At 32.8% G+C, this 16,526-nt stretch overlaps 1 protein-coding gene across 2 annotated transcripts; it reads right to left on the minus strand.

The window, feature by feature from the left end:
* Window positions 1–117: 117 nt before the first annotated feature.
* Window positions 118–13,270, minus strand: LOC148625479 (AP-1 complex subunit sigma-2-like). Of its 2 annotated transcripts, none has more exons than XM_088569053.1 (5): window positions 13,190–13,270; window positions 9,651–9,829; window positions 9,399–9,507; window positions 8,418–8,555; window positions 118–1,803 (listed from the first exon to the last, which is right to left on the minus strand). In XM_088569053.1, the coding sequence occupies exons 1-5, from the start codon at window positions 13,190–13,192 to the stop codon at window positions 1,747–1,749; spliced, it is 486 nt and encodes a 161-aa protein (XP_088425179.1). In that variant the 5' UTR covers window positions 13,193–13,270; the 3' UTR covers window positions 118–1,746. The 2 variants fall into 2 exon arrangements, with proteins under 2 accessions (XP_088425179.1, XP_088425180.1); XM_088569054.1 differs by lacking the exon at window positions 118–1,803 and adding an exon at window positions 2,902–6,863.
* Window positions 13,271–16,526: the final 3,256 nt, after the last annotated feature.

Raw genomic sequence — 16,526 nt, forward strand, 5'->3', positions numbered from 1 at the left:
GTTTATATCACAAGAGCGTACGGCGTGGTCATAGAAGTATAAGACATTCGTCTAGATATTATACTTACTAGTACATGCTGTGATCAACAATAAATGGAAACTCTTTTAGCTGACAAATTTGTACTCTCAGACATTTATTGGAAAATATACTTTCTTTATAATATCATATATATTTGATCATCAACATTTTCATAATTATTTTTCTACTAGAAGAATAGGTAAACAATTTCTTGAAATTATGATGATTGAGACAAAAAATTAGATGGAACCCAGAGACACAAAACCAAACTAAAATACTAACTAGTACTACCATCTGTATTGACCTGAAAAATTCATTATTCAGTCGTTGAATAAATAATACCCTGCTATTTCAAACACACACAATGTGTTATCAGTTAAAACAACAGTAATAAAAAAATAATGAAATGGTTTGCCGGGTGCAGCCTGATACGACAGCATAGGTCGAACCCTGGACAATTAGGACATTCAAGCTTAATAAAGCTCTGAATTTGCAATGTAATTAAATATTTGACACAACGTAAGATTCTGACATGGAATGAATATGTAGAACTAAAAGTTTGCGATCAGACATCACAAGTGAATCGAAAAGAAAGAGGAGGTGGCTCGTGTCCCCTTATGAAATTCGTAAACTAGACTTTTAAAGGAATGACTGTTTTATTTTTTCGGTCTATGAGGAAATAACCCCAATCACGTGGCAGGTTATTTTAAGAGTGCATCACGGGCATTGGGGTTATTTCAAATAGACCAAAAAAAATATAACATTCATTCATTTTAATTTCATTTTTGTATTAAAATTTAAGGAGTAAATCGGCAAATGGGCTGATGACGTCACAGTCACATTAAAAAAATTTGGTCTATGGGATAATGGGCAAAATTATTTATTCAACCAGAAAGCGTGTTACGTCTGAAATTAAAATTATTAACCAATAAGGCCAAAATATTCAAAATTTATGTACATGAATCCGGTAAGTACATTGTCAATACTGATTGAATTTCTTATATTTTACTTGTTCTTACTCTAGTAACAAAGGGTGATAAAATATACACGTTTTTTACCAATCTCAAATCTAACCTTTCCTTTGTGATACGAAAATTTCATATATTGTACTTTTGGTCTCAATGTGGACGAATATAATAATCAAATTTATTATCAAAATCATACACGGTTCGGAGTGTCAATGGATTAAATAAGTCAGTTTGGGTCCCATTTGGTTGACTTAAGAACAGGACCCCAAATCAAAAATGTAATACATGGAATGATATAGGTGGTCAAAGAGCACAAAATATGCAAGACTTTAAATCAAAGTAAACATGAAAAAGAAAGCAATCCTTGCAAATTTTTATCAAATGCTAGGTTACCCAGTTTTGATTCCTACTTTGAGGCAAGGGCTCCTCATGTTTAAAATTTCATCGCGTTCCATTAACACTATATTAACTTATTTCAGGAAAAAAAACTATGTAGGGACGACGACTAAGATGAGAACAAGAGTGCCAGCCACATAAAACATTTTGCAGTTGTATAAATCAGTGTAAAAGTTGTACAATGGCCAAACATCGCATCCGTGAAACATCATTATCGGTGGTTTTCAAACAATAACAGTTGGTTAACAAATATGTAAACTCTACTTGTAAATAAGTACATCCATTGGGCAGTATAAATATATATCGGAAGGAATTAATCTCTCACAGTCACAACCTTTGAACCATAAAAAAACTGTTTCTGAGTTAGCTTCCAGTAATAAATCCAAGTTCTTCCAGAAGACCACGGGGTTCTTCGCATTCCTAAAATAAAAATAAACAAATGAAATACATTTGTATTTGACCAGAACCTGCAGGATACACTGTGTGACGTACTCCAGCAATGATAGAGGTTGTCTAGCAAGCTATTCAAGTTCAGGTCTGCGTTTCATAAAAAATCTCAAGTCCTGAAAATTTCCTCACATCTTCAATTTCAAGTGATTTGATTGGTCGAAACTGGAGTTGATGAAGGATTTGAAGAGAATCTCAGTTTGAGATGTTCTACAAAACCGGACCCTGACGGGGTTGAAATATGGAGGAGTAATCGAGGGAACCAAGATTCTATCGGAAATCAAAAGATTGTAATCCAGCGACAAAGACCAGACATGGAAAACAGACAAATATTGCTGCTCGGGCGTTAAACCCCGACAATCAATCAATCAATCTTACGATGTAGGAGTATTTTGACGTGTCTTTGGTGCAGCTGAGCAAGTTTGTTTGAACACGATAGAAGACCATGAGTTGTTTTAAATAAATTTAACTGGTAAAACAGTATTTACAATATTCCCTACTACTCAATTAATATAGAACTTTAAATTTTAAGGGATTTTATAACATATTTTATGGTTCTGGACTGAATGTGAAGAAAAAATTCCTGTCTGACGGTAAATTCAGATGTTATTGCGAATTATTGATTTTGTTGAATTCAATTTTTATGGTTGTGAGAAATATGTCATTGTTAAAAATTCCATTTTATTACTTTGTATGTTAACACTTGTTGAAGACCTTTTGGAAACTCCTGTGTGTTAACACTTGTTGAAGACCTTTTGGTGACCCCTGAACGTACTTACTATTTTGTATTTAGGTTATACGATTGCGAATGTTTTGCCTATCAAGGTATAGTATGTATTACAAAGTTTTTATTTGTAACAAATGTTACAATAAAAATCATACTTTCCAATGAAATTAAATATGGTGGACTGATGACATCACACAAGTTTCTCTTCACAAAATATTAATATCATAGACCTGTAATTAGTCTGCACTTGCATTCATGGGGCAAAACTGAGATATTGTCTATTATGCACTTTTATTATAAATTATATATTAACTGTATACAATATATAACATCATAACAGAAAATTCTTGTATTATAGTTTATATTTGTTCAAATGGCATAAAAAAAACATTACTGTCACAAAAAATGATAAAGAAAAAAAGCAGAAAAAGTATCACAGTCTATTGATAAGTCAAGAAATAAAAAAAATCTCAGAAAATATTCCACATTTGTCTGAAATTCTGAACATGCTTTCTGCATTCATTAAAAGATCCCATATTTTTGTTATTTATTTATTTCTTCTGAGAGCAAACTATTGCAGGACTTACAGTAATGACTTTGTCAAGTTCCATGCAGCAGCAGACTCATAATAACCACTACAGACAGGCCTTCCGAAATTTTCTGACACTTTTCAAATAAAATGATATCTGACAATCGGATAACGTAGCATAATTCCTGACTTTGCAAGATTCTTGCATTTTTTTAGAGAGCTGGCTGCAGCGTCTAGAGTGAATTTTGAACGTCAGACGCTATTTTGGAGCTTTGCAGGAGTTGGATCCATACATACATTTAAAAGGGTATTCTAAATGGATCCCAGGCTATAATTTGTTCTTTTTTGCTAAAATTTTGTGTGAAATAAAGTCCAAATCAGGACCATTGTGGTAGTTTCTAACTGTCCACTTTTTATTTTGATATTGCAATTTGTAATACAGACTTTCCATTGTGACTATTGCCTAGAGTCTATCAGTTCAGTAATTCTGTTATAACCCTTCATTAGCAAAATTTTCTTATAAAGGGGGGTTTTATGATCCCCAGAGCCCTTGGATCAACCACTGTAGTCTGCAGAATTTGGTAATCAAAGATTTTGCAACAAAATTCTGTAAAAATATAATTCCCTCTCAGGCAAAAAACCTTATGCATACATATTTTTGGCTTAAATGGTTATGTTATGTCATACAAAATTACAAAATATTGTTCCCATTAAAATCCATTTCTTTTATATTTCTAATTTTAAGGATCAATAAAAATATAGAAGTAACAATAAAAGTGTTATTGCCATAAAAATTGTCTACAAAAAAATCATTGGTAACAAATCTGTTTTCTTTTATAGAAATATAAAGTTAAGCATATTATGTACATAGAGTGTTTTAAAATATCTTCTTTGCATTCAATTCATTTTCTACAACTATTTCTAGCAACTAGCTAAGTGACAATATAGGTTAACAAGAGGCTCCCAAGAGCCTGAATAGCTCACCTTGTTAATTTTTTTTTTTGTCTTTCAAGGGCAATAACTCTAACTAGGATTCATCAAACAAGTTTGATCCCTGCAAACTTTCACAGGTCGTATCATAAGGATCATTTCAGCAATTTAAAGTTTCATTCTATCATAGTTTTCAAGATTTTGGCTGAAAACTGAAAAAAAAAATCATTTTTCACCTTCCAAAGGACAAGGAGTCATCTGACTTTGATCCCTGGAGATGTTTATAGGCCTTATAATAAAGAAATTTAAGCAATAAAAAGAACTTGGCTAAACCTGGGGTTTTGGAGATCCTATGTTCTATTTTTAGTAATGGCAACCATGTTTTTTGAAGAATCAAAAGTCCCCAAATCAGTTCTATGCAGGATACCCCAAGGAACATTCATATCAAGTTTGGTTTCAGTTGGTCAAGTAGTGTTAGGGGAAAAGATTTTTGAAAGAAATAACATTAAAAATAGCAAAAAAAAATGTTGTAAAAGGGAAGTAACTCCAACATGGCTCAACCGATAACAACAAAATTTGATCACATATAGATCTCATCATGTTGAAAACGTTACGCCAGTAAATATTTGGCTAAGCCTAACAGTTTTGGAGATATATGCGAAAAACTACTGTCTGACCCCTATATTCTATTTTTAGTAATGGTGGCCATGTTTTTCAACAAATCAAAAATCATCACATCAGTTTTATGCAGGATATCCCATGGAACATTGGTTCCAGTTGGTCAAGTAGTGTCAGAGGAGAAGAGTTTTGAAAAACTGTTAATGACGACGGATGCCAAGTGATGGCAATAGCTCACATGGCCTTTGGCCAGGTAAGCTAAAAATGAGTTCTTGTGATGGGGATACACAAATATTAATTATTTCTGATTGTGTGTGTGTTGCGGTTAAACATTGGTGCTAGTTAAATCTTTAATTATTGCTATTTACTGTGCATGTATAAAGTTAGAGGTAGAAATCTATACAAATCATATAAGTTCACATTGTAGAAGTTAAAAGGCTTGGGTGCATAACTGACAATGCCCTCGAAAGTTGAAACACCAAATAAAATTAAAAAGCAATTTTTTTGCAGTCTTAAGAAATAAACTGATCCAGTAAATGAACATACATTTATAATAAATGGGTGTATTACAGGTATGGCACATTTTATCTGATTTGAAAATCATAAATTTGAAAACCACACAGACACAACTAAAGAAAACTTTTTTAACAACAAATATCTGACTCATAAGCTTTTTTGTACCAGGATTTTAATATACAGTGTTAACATAAACTTGTGAAATTCAACTTCTATAAGATAGTTACACTAATTTAGATCATGTGCAATATTTTTCTGATCTTAAATGTCTATCTTAATTCAAAAATTTGAATGAAAGGGGAAACATTTAATTGCATCATCAAGACATTGTTAACAAGATGTTTTTATTATTCAAGGCCGATATAAAATTTTCAACAGGTTTTGAAAAAATAAATAGATAACTGTGTAAAGTTTAAAAAAAAAATCATTAATCTGTTCTCAAGTTATCATCTGGCAACCATGAGGGGATGAACAGACAGGTGGACAATCAACTTTTCAGTGGGTAATAGATAATACCTTGTCACTTTGTGTGGTGAGGTACATGTATAATAATACCTTGTCACTTTGTGTAGCGAGGTACATGTATAATAATACCTTGTCACTTTGTGTGGTGAGGTACATGTATAATAATACCTTGTCACTTTGTGTGGTGAGGTACATGTATAATAATACCTTGTCACTTTGTGTGGTGAGGTACATGTATAATAATAAGAACAATGAGCTGTCAAGTTAAGTAACAGAGAAAAAAAAAATTTGTGGATAGATATGATAAACATACAAACAAATAATTATTCTGAAAAAAAGCTACAAGTACAATAGGGCAACAATTTGACAGTGTAACTTTGAATAGCTACTTAATCTTAAGTGTCAGTCTCTGTAGGAATCAGGCAGTGGGTGAAACATGGCATGAAATAACCCACCATTTTGAAAGTTTGATTTGACTACTTGCAACATTAGAATCAAGGAAAATAAGACAATATTTTCTGCATCATGTTGATGTGTTGAGTTATAATTTCATTGAAATGCACTGAAAATGAACATCTCAAGGGCAGATAACTCTGTCAAAAACCTTATTTTTCTAACATTCTATTTGAAAAATTTCTGAGCAAATCCAGTGATGCAGAAATAAAAAAAATGCTCTTTTCAAATAGAGAAAGCATCCTTCAGTGAAATTATATTGTCAGATCATGCATCTGATATTTCCCATTTTGCCTGATTCTTACAAAAACTTACACTTAACTGTAAAATTAAACTTGTCTTAAAATTCCTTCTAAAATTTCCAGTAATCCACTGAAAAGTCAAATTTAATTTCCTGTTTAAAGGTCTATAATTCTTCTGTTGAAAAATCAATTGTTTTTATACTTAAATTAAATTAGATAATTGATTTTTTTTCCTAAAGAAATTATGGCTTGTTCTGAAAATATTGACAAGGAAATGAATCCACATTGTTTCTGAGACAGCTGTAAACCAAGGCTACAAAAATACTTTGAAAATTAAAAAAATATATATATGTAACACCCAAATACCATGACCACACATATCATAAAACAATACAGTAGAGGCAAGCATTCTACGTTATGAGGAGGTTAGTTGATAATTAAGGTCTTATGGTTGCTATGAAAATGCAGGATAATGAGGGAACATCTTCTTCACTACACATGCAGCAAATCAACCGAGACCATGATCGTCAAAAAATCCTTGTGGGGTCTCCTCCTATCAAAACATAAAAAAGGAAAGTTTGAACCACAAAATTTACTCAATTTCTTTTTCAGCAGATAGAAAAAAATCTGATTACAAGAAAATTAAGTTAAATATTTTTTCCTCACAACATATCCTTGAATTTTAAAACTGGTAGAGTTTTTTTTCAAATTCATTGTTACTGTTTGTAAGTGCAAGAATATTATGACAATGTCAAAAGCCTTGCTAGAAGGAGCATTCAGTTCACATTAACACCCAGAAGCAGGTATGATAAAATGCTAACAGTTTAAATAAACACATAAACAAGCTGGTAAATGGAAAGGCAATGGAGATCTCAAGCAGCTTTATAGAGCAAAAAAAGAGTTGGGAATAAGACTACTACCACAGAGTGATTATATGTGCTACATGCTATATACTAATGTCATGCTTTGACAAGACATGGAGAAATTTAAGAAACAGTATCAATAGAACATATAACAATTCATGAAAAACTACAAAGTTGAAATGACTTTTTAAAAACAATCAGTATTTTTACAATTAATTTAGCCTCTTGAGTTGGTGATGTATGAATTTTGTCATATTCATTTCATTGAATTTTTCATTAAATTTACTATGATGCAGTTTTCGCCCAAAAATGGTTGATCCAGTCAACCCTGACTGAAAAAAATTCCGCATTATTTGTTCAAAAAGAGCAATATTTGAAAGTTTTATTTATTTGCAATTGAGATTTTAGATGGGACTGGGAGGATTTCTTAAAGACCACCTAGAAAATATTAGTTTTCATGACCTCTGTCTATACAGATTTTGGTCAAAATGTACTTTTTAAACTTGTGTATTCACAAAAAATGAAAAAAAAACAACTTTACTGATTTGTTTAAACTACTTTTTCATAATTTCAGTGGTTTGTGCTAGATTTGAGAGAGACGTAAAATTGGCAAAAATCTAGACTATGTACATTTCATGAACTGATGAACAACAATTTTTTGAAGAGGAGGTTGTACCCCATATCTTGCTAAAGGTATCCCAACTTGTTTACAATCTATTAAAGTCCTGTAAAACAGGAAGTCAAAATTGGGCAGAACAAACAATATATAAGAAAACCTACAACTTATCATGTCAAAGGAGTGTGACAAATATAAAAATATTCTCATCGAAAGGAAGTAGAAAACTGCACCAAATAAATCTGGGTAAAACAGAAAAACAGACAAACAAGAAAATGAAGTATACAGCATCCATCGTATGAATGGAGTAGAGTAAATATTATAAGTTGGCTCTACAAACCAAGCAATAAAAAGCTTGTGAACCAAAAGCCAGTCTTTTTTAAGTATAAATATGAATGTAGTTTTTGCAAATAGTTTAAACTGAACTTTTATTAATTGAAATTTATTTTCAACAAAATCAATAAATTTAATAACACTACATGTAAAGAGATAAAGGTGATACATTTGAAAAAATGATACCTTGGGAAGTTCATTTTAATGCCCGAAAAATGTTTACACATGTATATTTTTAAGTTTTGATATGCTATTCAGTACAAACAATAGAATAAATATCATAAAAAATGCCTACCTCTTGAATCAAATCTTGTGCTGCTATGGCCTTAATTACATTCTTCTTGCTACTTTCCTGCACTTCTCCACCAAGCAATAGTTCATCTAACATGAAGTAAGCTTTTTCAAAATTGAAAATAATGTCAAGTTCACACACCTGAAACAGTATGATTAAAATTTGACATTCAATTTACTACATAATTTATAATGATAGAAATCAACTTTGAAACTCTAAAAGCAGCTTCCTGAAAGATTGGCTGTAAATTTTAACTTGGTAAGCTAACAGCAGCAACCTGAAATATTGACTGTAAATCTTAATTTGGAAGGCTAACAGTAGCTACCTGAAGTTTGACTGTTAATCTTAATTTGGAATGCTTACAGTAGCTTCCTGAAAGACTGACTGTAAATTTTAATTTGGTAGGCTAACAGTAGCTTCCAGAAATATTGACTGTAAATCTTAAATTGGAAGGCTAACAGTAGCTTCCCGAAAGATTGACTGTAAATCCTTATTTGGAAGGCTATTAGTAGCTTCCCGAAAGATTGACTGTAAATCCTTATTAGGAAGGCTAACAGAATCTTCTTGAAATATTGACTGTAAACCTTAATTTGGATGGCTAATGGTAACATGTTATTTTCTCTTAATCAAGCACAGGTACTTCGGACACAGATGATTCTGTACATGGTGGCACCCCTTTTTTCTTGAGAAACATAATAAGCCTGTGTTAAAAAGATGAACAGAACAGAACATTAAGTTTCATTTATAGTCGGATGCACATGACAAAAACCATAAGCTCTATAGAGCTTTCATGCTGACTCATGAAGCAAGTTAATGATTAAATCTCACTATGACCCAATATTTACAGAGGCATTCTATAGCTCAATATATGTTCATTTAAGAACTTGAGAACAGAATATCTGTTATTTAAATTCAATTACAGAAGTCATTCCTTATGAAAAACATCAAATAAAGATCACTTGCATGAACAACTGATGTACTTACACTCCCAAAGTATTTGTCAAGTAACTCTACATATCTGTGAATAACTTCCAAAGTTAGTAATTCGTTGTCTTCATTTTCGATAGCACAACAAAAATACAAACTTGCATACCTGAAAAGAAAAATAGAGAACAAGTGACCATGAGATGTTTGCTTTGGTTCTAGGAAAAAAAACAATTAAGTATGTACATTTTTACATACATGCACCAGGTACATGTAACATAATAAATGAATACCCCACAATGATGAACTTACCTTTTGTATACAATTTTTAAGTCCTTCCACTCTATAAAACTGGACATTTTGGGTTTTCTAGCCAGGACCAATGAAGTTAACTCCCGAATGAACTTTTTCTTCAATTTCTCAGGATATGCATTATACCATTTTTGTAGTCGAAGTTTTCCTTGCCGACTAAATAAAAGCATAAATTGCATCTGAAAAAAAAAGACAGGAATGAGGCACAACCTATGCTTAATTAAATACGAACATGTACCTTAAACTCACAAGGTAAAACAATGTATATACAGGCCATATTTTTCAAGTGAAAAAAGCTTTACCTCATGAACAATAACTTGAAGTACACAGTACTAGAATTTCACCTGTCATGCCTGTATTTTATGACCTGCAAATGTGTGCCAAGTTTGAAGAGACTTGGTTCAAATTAACTTTAATCATGGTCCAGAATGGGTCAAGTAACACCTGAATACTAATATACAGAAATCAAACTCATGGTAAGCAGTATTGACTATATCTCTATCTACTGAAGCTTCGAAATATAGTCAAAACACCTACTACACAAAATTTTTCATAGACATGCATGTTATTTGCTCAAAACTACTTGGACATTTTCAAAAAACTTACTTACAATTGTTATATTTGAGCATCCAAATGCATTGACAGCATGTTTATTGATGATATATGGCCACTGACAGTATATAAGACTTTGGCACCACCTACATTTCACCTTTGCATGAAATATGTTTATCATTGCACCTATAGGGGGTATTTAAACAATAATGAGGATTGCAGTATAAAGACATTAACAGTATATGGACTAGAAAGAAAACTATATATACGACTTTGGCACTAATTGGAAAAATGCTCTGCAAAGCATCCCATTTTATCATGATTCAAAGCCTCAAACTTGTGCTGTTTTTATTTCAAGTCAATACATTTGTTTTTGTACATGTAAAGTGGACAAATTAAAACCAAACAAATGTGAGCATAACAGCTGAAATTTCCTCTGTCCCTGCAAAATTCTAAACAATCCAAGGCCTCAAGCTACTTGAGAAAAATAGGGACAAGTGACATCTCTTTCAAGGAGACACTAGGAAGAAGTGGGGATGAACAAGGAGAAGTGAATGCATACATGCATGATTTACTAGTGCTTTTTAAAAATATATGTCACATAATGTGTTATATGTTACTTACATGTACATGCACACAATATATGCAAGCATTTTCATATATTCATTTTCTTTTATTGAGATAAATGTTACTTTTTCTTTAAGCTACATATATAAGTAACTAAATATTTTGGACAAAATGAAATCATCCTGCTGACTGAATGATTGACTGACTGTATCCTATATCCATGAAATTGAATTTCTAATCTATAACTCTACCCCTTACCAAATTCATTCAACAAAATTAATATATGATTCAGCATACCATTGCACTGTGCTATTGATTTTGTCTTATTTAGCAGCACTGGATTAGAAAATTTCAGGCAGTGACATTCTGTTGGAATTTTCATTTTGTTGTTTTTTCCTGATCCCACTTACTCCATAATGATTTCTTGTTCAAAATATCCAGTCTCTTGATATCAGTTGATCAAGAGTATCAATAATCATGTTAAAAATTTATTACTGACAAATCAAGACTGAAACTTGATTGACACATATTGTAGCCGTTGGTATGATCTTGTCTCAAGCTTAAGAAATGTTCCATTGAAATGGAGAATTATCTGTTCTGTTATGAAACATGATTATCAAAAGAAACACTTCAACTGAGATAAATTTAACCTAAGTCCCAAGAACCCGTACAACAAATTTGGACGTTTCATAATGAAATGTGAACGGTAAAACATGAATTATAGTAAGCTGAATTAAATAAAGTTCATTCCATAATCTTGTCTTAAACGTTTGAATCCATCCCATTTTCACTTCATCCCTAGTCACTCCATCCTAATGCCAATGATTAAAACTCCCTACTTAATCTGTCCCTTGGTTGATCTGATCCATATACATGTATTGATTTATCGTTTGCTTCTTATGGCAGATATTTTCTGCATTTCCGGACAAGAATGTTGGACTTGGATGCTAAGTACTGGATTTATGAAGCCACAATTATCCACTAAAAGGTGTTATCTTCCAATTTATCATCAAATATTATATAACAAATAATAAACACAAAGTTACGCATATACCAGTAAACTTCAAATAAAAAATGTGCAACCAAAACGTCTTATTGCGAAGCGGTGTGAGCTCTACGGTTATTACATTGTACATGTACTTTCTAAATTTTCCTTAAGGTTCCCCAATATACTAATGAAAAAAAAGTCATGTCCCAGCAGTAACAAAAAGTGACTGTCCTTACGGAGAAAATTCATTATTTCCTTCAATCAAACAAATAAGAAAATTAAGATTAAGATTACATTCAGTGAAAATAAATTAATCTTTTCTGATAGATTTCAAGTCTTTTTCTAATTTGTTTTACTTATTTAAAGAAGTGAAGGTTATGTTTATAAAAACTTCAGGAAACATGTAGATGTACGTACATGTACCTCCGCTATTCCACTGTTGCTGTTGTCAAGAACCTAACCTGCCTCAGAAAAAAAATATAACTCTGATTATATTATCAAAATCAAAGCATAGCTTTTCTAAGATAGGAAAGGCAATCATTTTCTTGTTAAGAATTTCCAGCTGTCATCTGAATTTTGTTTACGTCACATGATAGGTGTAAAATATTCCCACCATAAGTGGTGAACTGTAATATTTCCAGTACCTGATCTGATAGGCCAAAACTGAAATGGATGCCCTTAAGGGATTAAAAATGTAAAGTATTGCAAAGTGCTGTAAAGTCATTGACCATTTTCAGAGCGATGGGAAAGTGGGATATGGGGTTGGAATTTTTTTTTTGGGGTGGGGTGGGGTGGGGGGGAAATGTACAAGTTATTTATTTATTGATAAAAAAAACTCCCCCATTAATTAGCAAGACAGATTTTCAAATAGAAATATTGATTTTGCTTGCTGCTTAAATAAAATAAAAATATTGCACTTACGAAGCAAAAATTTTCATCCGGGTCAACCCTTCCCCTCTTTGTAATGTCCTTTTTATTTTTACGAGTCTCACACAGACTGTACCTGTACATGTATGGTAAAGCTCACGGTGCTCGCTAATTTAGGCAATGTCTACTCCATAGGACTGTTATTGTTAATGAAGTAGTTTTTTTAATCTTCTACCAATGAAACTTATTGAAAGGGAGTCATTACCACAGCTCAGTTCGTCTAAACTATCTGTTATCAATTTTTTTTTGGAACTTGACTAGGCAAAATTGGCTGGATGGCCTATGAGAGTAAATATATACAGAAATATATCAGCCTGGTCATCAACAGGGGGATGGATAGACCTGGCAGTGACAGTAGTGACACCTCCCTGTAAGTTGCAACCTTCTTTAAGAACTTGAAGTTCTTATTTGGACATTAGTAGATCGAAGTCAACGACATGATTTTGTTCCTGAAATGAGATTTTTTACTTTATGTAGATGAACTAGTTGAATAAAAATTATGAACCATTTTTGTCGCTTTCTTCTGACTATTTCCTGGTTTCTTGTGGCAAAATGTTGGGAGTTCAGAATTTAGGACGTCATAACAACTTCCGGTTGAAAAATTATAACATAAAACCAAATTAAATTTTACAAGGATATAGGATAAGAACGAACGTAAAAAACTGAATGGATGAATTTTTATACAGACGTAACTATTAAGTCCCTGGTTAATCGAGTAGAAATTATGGTTGTCGGTAAAAGAAAAAAGGGGGTGATGTTAACCATTCATGTCCAACAAGTGCCTGTGTAGAAGAATTAAAAAAAAATGAAAAGGGTGTGTGTGTGTGTGGGTGGGTGGTGGGTAAAAACTGCGCGAGATTTCCAAAAAAATGGCATTCCAAATAAAGACTGAAAAGCTTCTTAAATCTTACTATATGCACACATACGAAGGCTTGTGGCTATGGCGGTATGACATTATTTCGCTACATATATAGTCTCAGAATGTGACGACTCTATTTGCTACACTGCTCCATCGGATCAAATTGATACAGGGAAGATTTATAAACATATAGTAAGGTCTGAAAAATTCCCAACGATGTTAGGACTGTCAAATTTGCGATGCAAATTTTTGGTCGTTCCCTCCGCGGGACTCGAACTCGTACTGATGTGACATCTATGGCAACACTGCCTGCACAAAGTCCAGCATCGCAAATTTGACAGTTCTAACATCGTTGGGAATTTTTCAGACCTTTATATATATATATATATATATATATATATATATATATATATATATATATATATATATATATATATATATATATATATATATATATTTGGGGGGGGGGGGTATTTTCGGATCATATACAGAAAAAGAATCAACATTTCTGTCATGCATGCATACAGTAGATCCAGAAACTTATGGAAGGGACATGAAGTGAATCTTGAAAAGGGGGTTAAATCCAGATATTTCTATTCATTATTTTGCATCATTAACAACATTCTACATATAGGGATCCTACCCTTAATCTGCCACTGGTCACGTGTACAGTAGCATGTTACTATATATTTGGTTACACCCAGACACTCTAGACGGTTTTTATCAATTTTGATCGAAGATCAGAATTGATAAAGCTGTCGCCGGAGCCTTTAATTTATAAAGCCTGTTAGTATCTGCAATTATCTTACACTACCGCAGGAAAATAGTCCCTTTGCCGACATACCCCACCAAGGTTCAGATGCAGTTAGGTCCACTTTATATGTATTTCTTTATATCATATTTAATTTGATGTTATTTACGCCAATAAACAAAGCCAATAAACATTTTTTACCGTGAACTAAGTATGCTGATTAGTTTAGTTTGTATTTACAAAATTTAAAGGTAGTTGATATCTAATCTCTTAATTATCAGTACGTTTATTTCTATGTGTTTACCCGAATAAACCAATCGTTCACTGTCGATAAATTCAAGTTCCCTACACGTTTTATTGCTAGTTATAGACGCATAACCATTTGATGTTTAGCTAGAAATGAAAACCCTGCGAGATTATAAATAGTCATCGATCATAGAAATAAAGTATAAAGAGGAATGCTGAGTACCAATTGGATGAACTGTCTTGAAGTATCTTCAGATATTTCATGCAGGCTCTTGCAAAGGATTTGGATATATTTAACTCGAGCTCATGGCTCCGGTGGGTCCATATATTTACAAAATGGGGCAGTGGTTCCGATCAAGAAACTTACGAAAAGATAAGGTTACAGGCAGGGACTACACGCCAAAATTATTTGCCGCTCTTTTTTGCCAATTAAACTTTCAACAAAAAGGTGGTCTAACTTCCGAAACCATCCTGATATATCACCCACTGAAGGTTACAGACCACCAGTTCAACCAATGAGCATTTGGAACGTAGGCAAAAATAGTCCTACGCAGAAATTACCTCTGTTCCTCATAGTGCTGTGAAAAAAGTTCTCACCTTATTTAAAAAATTTAAACGGTTTCTGAAAGGAAAAACATTTCTGTACATTTTATAGGTGCATTTTGCTTCTTGTGATGTGAAGCCTAATCTCCATAATGATTTTTAAGTATACCCCTATCTTGTGAAAACACTGGGATTTCCCATGCTATTTATAGACCCTTCACTTCCGGTGACCAGTACTGCACTGCAAGTCTGCTAACCCCACATGCCATTCTGAGGATTGTGAGCTGACATATGTAGAATCATGCTGATATATAGTCCTCTGCAGGTTAAAGTTAAGGTAAAGTCCAGAGAAGCCATTGAATATTGTGAAATTAGCATAGAAGCCTATGGAAAGTGGAATTAGTGGTTTTTAGCCTGTATCGAGTATTTTTATTACGGTAATACCGCCTCGTGACATCGGAAGCCTGGAGAAGACAAATAAAAATGAAACTTTTGCTTAGACGATGGCATGACAATTTCGAAAATACATTTCTCGATCGGAAATGGTGTCAGTCTGTGGTCTGGTGATATTGATTTTTGTAATTATCATTCTATTTGGCTATATTGGCAATGTGTTTCGGTGTGTTCTGTGTTTTTTTTCATGTCATTCGTGGTCAAAATGGTTAATTTGAAAATAAAGAGTTCAATATATATCCCGACTTAAAAACATTATACATCGTTGTTTTTCCCAAAAAGATGGTACACCTAGATACAAATATATAGTTCTTGGTAGAGATTCCTCATACTTTGTAAGAAATAATTCCAAATTATCTTCCAAAAATACAGAAGATGTTCACAAAATGCTGGAATTTTTAATCGGCAACATATTTGTCCAGTGTGGTGGATACGTTTTTCAACAAACGGCAGGCATTCCAATTGGAACAAATTGTGCTCATCTACTTGCTGACCTATTCCTTCACTCTTATGATACTGACTTAATAGCTGATCTGATCCGAAAGAAAGAATGTCGTTTAGCTAGATCATTTAATCTCAGTTTCCGCTATATATTATCTTTAAACAATCATAATTTTAGGGATTTGATACATCGCCTCTACAAGTACACGTCCGAAGGTCACGGAGGAACACGAACAGATCGCTATCAGTTTAAGCAATTTAACATGACCTTGAAGTAATGCTATGTAATGATTTTTTGTTCGGAATCTCAATTTAATGATGAGGGTCACTCCGTCTATGATAAAGTCCGAGAACTTTTATTTAACCCGTCCTGTGCCCAGGGGAATTTCACGTACATGAGTTCTATTCAAGACATTCAAAATAACAATTGAGGCTCTTTACGAGTGGGCAAATATGAACAGTAATACATTCAATACGTCAACAATTCTAAACCAAAGTAGAGAGGTCTATACGGAAATGAGAATGGAACACAGAAAACGCCCGTAACAC

Source organism: Perna viridis, chromosome 2 (genome assembly GCF_037379345.1).
Source record: "Perna viridis isolate PV_CMFRI_1.1 ecotype Kerala chromosome 2, ASM3737934v1, whole genome shotgun sequence".
Taxonomy (NCBI): domain Eukaryota; kingdom Metazoa; phylum Mollusca; class Bivalvia; order Mytilida; family Mytilidae; genus Perna; species Perna viridis.

Coding starts and splice junctions, on each gene's coding strand:
- LOC148625479 (XM_088569053.1), bottom strand. Junction 9,508..9,650: donor TTAAAAATTGTATACAAAAG/GTAAGTTCATCA, acceptor TTTTCTTTTCAG/GTATGCAAGTTTGTATTTTT. Junction 8,556..9,398: donor TTGACAAATACTTTGGGAGT/GTAAGTACATCA, acceptor ATACTGTTTCAG/GTGTGTGAACTTGACATTAT.